The sequence below is a fragment of the Morone saxatilis genome, unplaced genomic scaffold (assembly GCF_004916995.1).
Source record: "Morone saxatilis isolate NCDOM2014 unplaced genomic scaffold, NCSU_SB_2.0 Contig11, whole genome shotgun sequence".
NCBI lineage: Eukaryota > Metazoa > Chordata > Actinopteri > Moronidae > Morone > Morone saxatilis.
In genome coordinates, this window is record NW_023339663.1 from 29,614,148 (window position 1) to 29,619,271 (window position 5,124).

Below are 5,124 nucleotides of genomic sequence, written 5' to 3' on the forward strand. Positions count from 1 at the left end.
GGTTATGGCAGGAAGGTCCTTCTCACTACTTCAGCTACGGTCCACTCCATTGAGATTCTCAACGGAGGTAAAATATACAAATCCATCTTCTGTTCATCAGTTAGGGTTTTTTTATCATCTGTAATGTGACTGAGTGAAACAGAATATGTGGCATGGGTATAGTTACGAAGGGAATTTTACTCTAATCCATACATTTGATTGGGTTGCTTAAAAGTGGGTGTGACTAAAAAACTACAGCTTGAATATTGTGTGGTAGAGAGATACGATGTTATAGTGTAACCTCACCTGCATTGTTAGATCAGGAGGTCGACAAATGACAAATTAATAAATTAGACCTCAACCACATTCTTCTGGAAACACAAACAGATGGTTAGCTAGTAGCCCTACATCACATTTGATTGGATAAACTTATAACCCAGAATTCAAGATAATTCTACAGAAAAACTCTAACATTTTACAAGATGGGAAACGAAACTAACTTATGCCATTCATTCTATACCTTAATGTTGCTTTAATTTACCTATTAATAAGGTATTTTACATGGATTTTGAAGGGGACTAATGGCCAACTTGGAAGATTTTGCAATTAAGTGGGTTTTTACAGGGTTTAGTTTTCTATTTTTTTTTTTTAATTACCAAAGATATATGATTATTAAGGAATCTCATTGCAACCCAAATACATTGATTTAAATTTAGGTGCTGGATGTTATCAGAGGTAAATTAAGATTACACTGGTAGTGACACCTCAGACATTGAACGATTTACCAAGGGAATTCCCACAGTTATTTGTAATTAATTGTACCTGTGTCAAAATAATAATGCTACAAAGTCCCTGAATGTCTTAAGACCTGTGGCGCATGCCTTTCTTATTATAAAAGTATTTAAAAAGATTGTGAGGGATGCACTTCTGAACACAGTTCAAGCTAATTTGGACCTGTTCCAGTTTGCTTATAGCTCAGACAGGGGTGTTGGTGATGCAACAAGCACCCTATTAAACATGATTCTGGCATACCTAGAGGATGCAAAGACGTTAGTACAACTTTGATTTCTCCTCAGCTTTTAATTGTATCCAGCTTCACATTTAGCAGGAAGGTTAGGGAGCATCCACAACATTGATCCTGGCCTGATATGTTGGCTGATGGATTTCTTAACTGAAAGGTTGCAGCATGTGAAGGTTAATGGTATTTTATCAGATGTTCCTTTCCTACACTGGATCGCCCCGTGGGTGTATCCTGTGGTATCTTTTATTTGTCTTGTACATTTTTGTGTGCCACAGCCAGTATGTGAGGTGTCATATTATTAAGTTTGCAAACGATCCTGTCATCATGTCTCTTCTCAGTAGTGATGACTCTGATCATGGCCCTGTATTGCAGAATTTACGGAGTTGTGCATGTCAATGTATCAAGAAAATACAGGTGACAGTGACTAAAACAGATTTTAGGAAAAATCCTACGGTCGTCTCTCCTTTGATGATTAATGATCAGACTTCTGAGTTTGTGCAGCATTAAAAATATCATGGCACTGTAAGTGATGACAATCTGACCCATGAACTTCATTTTGATGTTGTCTTTAGAAAATCCCCTCAGCAGATGTACTTTTATTATAAGCTTCAAGTAAGTTTTAATGTTGTTAATACTTTCAGTTTTAATATTGTTAATACCTTCACGAAAATGTTTTCATGTTTCATTTGCTTTATAGAATCAGTCCTCACTATTTCCTTTGTCAAGTGGTATGGGTCACTTACTCTCAAAAAAAAAAAAAAAAAATTGCAGGGTATTGTTAAAAGTGTGCAGCAAAATTGCTGGCACGATCTTGAACACCCTTCCTCATTCGTATAAGGTTAGGACTTTGAAGGAGGCCCAGTTAGTCCTGGCTGATCCTAGCCACCCCCTGTTCAAGGAGTTGAAGTTGCTTTTGTCTGGCCGCAGATAGTCTGCCAAGATGACCAACAGACTTCAAACTTTTCAGATTCTTTGATAGCTCCCTCAAAGAGTCTTTTCTGTAGAACCATTTTCTATAAATAGTCAGTTCCTTGACAGAAGTGTCCTTGACTGAATTACCTTTCAAAGTGAAAGAATTTCGATGAACACATTCTTCTTACATTCAGTCTTGTTGAATATATCATGTTGAATGTATTGTGCAGTGGCACAGAGTAATATTATTTAAGTTAAAATGTGGTGAAAGAAAGAAAAGTAGCACATACAGGAGATGATGTTTGATGTTCAACAGCTATTCGCCACTTCATTACTGAACTGGAATCATTGGATTGCACACAGGAGGTTGGCCAGCTACTTGTGGTGTGTTTGTGTGTGTGTGGACAGCCTGAGCCCAGGGCCATAAATGGTAGGAAGACAGGAGGTGTCTGAGGGCACTGGGGCATGAAAGACCTGCCAGGAGGCTTCATCCACACCGCCTCCTTCTCTCCTCCTTTAGGAAAGCTGGTGATTGCTGACAACAACCGGCCCATACTGCTTCGAACAAAACACATTCTGATTGGGAACAAAGGGGAGCTGCACATCGGGAGCCCAGACTGTCCTTATAAAGGCAACCTCACCATCTCACTCTTTGGAAGGTACAGTTTTATAATCAGCATTAAGACAGTGACTGTGTTCTGTGGACAGTAATGTGTTTTCAAGAACTGACATTAATCAATGCTGTAACATTGGTTATAGTCAATTTAACAACACAAATTAACCAATGTTAATTTTTATTCTGATCCATTTCGACAATGTGGTTCTTCTCTGATATGATCAAGGTAATGTAATTTGACTTGGTGACTTTAACATTTGCAGTATTCTGCCATCATTTCATCAGTATGTTGACACTCACACGAGGAGAGAAAACACTCAGACAGATGCATACATCTCGCGTGTACACCCATCACTAGGCTTTGCAGATCAGCAACGCCATCACACGCAGAGCACGCTTCATAGCACACGACCCCAGGCACCCCCTCAATCAACTTTTCATACTGGTCCCATCCATCCGCAGATCACTAGCCTGCAAACAAGCTCGCTATGGCAGAAGTTTCATCCCTTCTGCCATAGCGTTACTCAAAAAAACTCCTTGGTAGCCGTTATGTGTACCTGTGTTGTGTTTAGATGTTTGAGATGTGTTTAAATGTGTTGATATTAAACAGGTTGTCTATTGGGCATGTAACCTTAACAAACAAACCCCTAACCATAAGCCTAACCCATGAAGAGACCAAAATCAACAATGAATTGATCCTGCACACAAGTATTGCCTTAACCTTGTTCCAGGACCGCCATTCGCCGCCATGCTTATTCAAAATTAAGCTTACCAGGTGGTGAGTCAATCTTCTTAACCACTTATTAGAAAGTCAGGCAGATGCAAAGTAACAAAAAATAATTAATTCCATTAAAGTTAGTTCAATCATGTAAAATCAAACACGGCCCATGAACTTTAGTATCGTTTTGAGCATTTTGACCAAAAATTTGAAATAGTTTTCCTTGGGAACCAAAGTGGGTGTGTCATATTCCACAGCTCTTGATGACGCATCCAATTACAATAGTTCCGCTTAAAACTGGTGGAAACACGGACTGGTTATCTAGATAGCACCAAGGTTCCATGAATCTTGAATGGTTCCATTCAACGTTCATGGAACCATGGTAAGGGGCATGACTGGAGTGCTGCTCAGCTCAGTGAGGCCACCAGTGTTCTGCTTCCAATGCAAGCATATTTCTTTGCCTCAAATGTCACTTGTATTAAGAGATTCATAATTCTGTCACACTGTGCCTAGATTGGATGACAGTGATCAGGAACACAGCTACTTTGGTCGGAAGTACATTGGCGTGGGGACGGGAGGGACACTGGAGATCCATGGAGAAAAGAAGCTGTCATGGACGTTCCTCAACAAGACCTTACACCCCGGAGAGAGCAACCAAAACAACTACCTATTCCAGAGGAGCTGGGGGAATCGAGGCATCATTATCCATGTCATCGACCCCAATACCGGAGAAGTTCTGCAAGATGACAGGTAAAGGTCCTCTACAAGCAAAGGCTGCATCTCGGCTGCTGAACTATCATGAGACTCTTAATTAGAGCAGAAATGATATGGTGGCTGACATCTCATAAGCTGTGTAACCACAGGGTTGTAATGAAGGAGACAAATATTCCTCTAATGGCTCTGGCAATGTTTCATACAGGGATATTAAATTGAGAAATCAATGCCATCCTTTATATCCTTTTGTGATTAATTATCCATAATGTCTTTACTCCATATGGAGGTCAGATAAATTTATATACTGCTTTTATTGTGGTAAAAAGATAATTGGGTACCTTTTTAGAGGAGGACATGGCAGGACTGTATCCAGCCTCCTCTGATTTACTGCCATTAGACTCTGTCTGATTAAAGGTGACATCATCAGTCACTACTATTAGCGTAGTTGTTGCTACTGTTGTTGTTGTGCACCTTTGTCTCTGTCCTACTGTCGTTACCTCTGTTCTGTCTCTCTCGCTGTCTCTCTTTCTCGGGGTCTGTCCGAGGTTTCTGCCTCTTAAAATAAGCCTTTCCTTACTACCGTCACCAAGTGCTTGCTAATGGTGGGAACTGTTGGGTCTCTGTAAATAATTTTAAAGGAGTACGGTTTAGACCTGCTCTATTTTGAAAAGTGTCCTGAGATAACTTCTTTTATGTTTTAGCACTATACAAATAAAACTGAATTGAATTGAATTGAATTGAATTGAATTGAATTAGCTTGGGCCATGTCAAATTTTTGTTCACCGTTTAAACATGACCTTTTTTTTTAATGAAAACTGTAATAAAGGACACAGACATTTGGACTGCATCATTTTATTTTGTCAACCAATGAAACAACATTCAGAGAGATTTTATGGTGTTGCTACACTCCTGTCTTATTTTGTTTATTTACTTATTTTATTGTTGTTGGGTTTTTTCCCAGCAGTAATCGAGAGTTTGACAGAGTTACTTAAAGAGGACCTGAATTCTCGACCGGAGACCCCTTTCTTATACTGACACTGATACAATCCCTCATTATGAAGGCCCACTTTGAGGATACTGAAGGTAGCAGAGTTGATACTAGATGTCTGAGTCTTTCTGAAAGAGCCTGAAGTCTTCTGCAGGATGAATGTTCCACCTAAATGC

At 39.5% G+C, this 5,124-nt stretch overlaps 1 protein-coding gene across 2 annotated transcripts in view; it reads left to right on the forward strand.

Moving 5' to 3' along the window:
- The window catches only part of cemip (cell migration inducing hyaluronidase 1), a gene marked incomplete in the record, with an annotated part of 167,875 nt that overhangs the window by 88,056 nt on the left and 74,695 nt on the right, over positions 1-5,124 (forward strand). For both annotated transcript variants that reach the window (XM_035652320.1, XM_035652319.1), the window contains 3 exon segments: positions 1-67; positions 2,433-2,571; positions 3,760-3,996. In XM_035652320.1, coding sequence (XP_035508213.1) covers positions 1-67; positions 2,433-2,571; positions 3,760-3,996 — 443 coding nt within the window.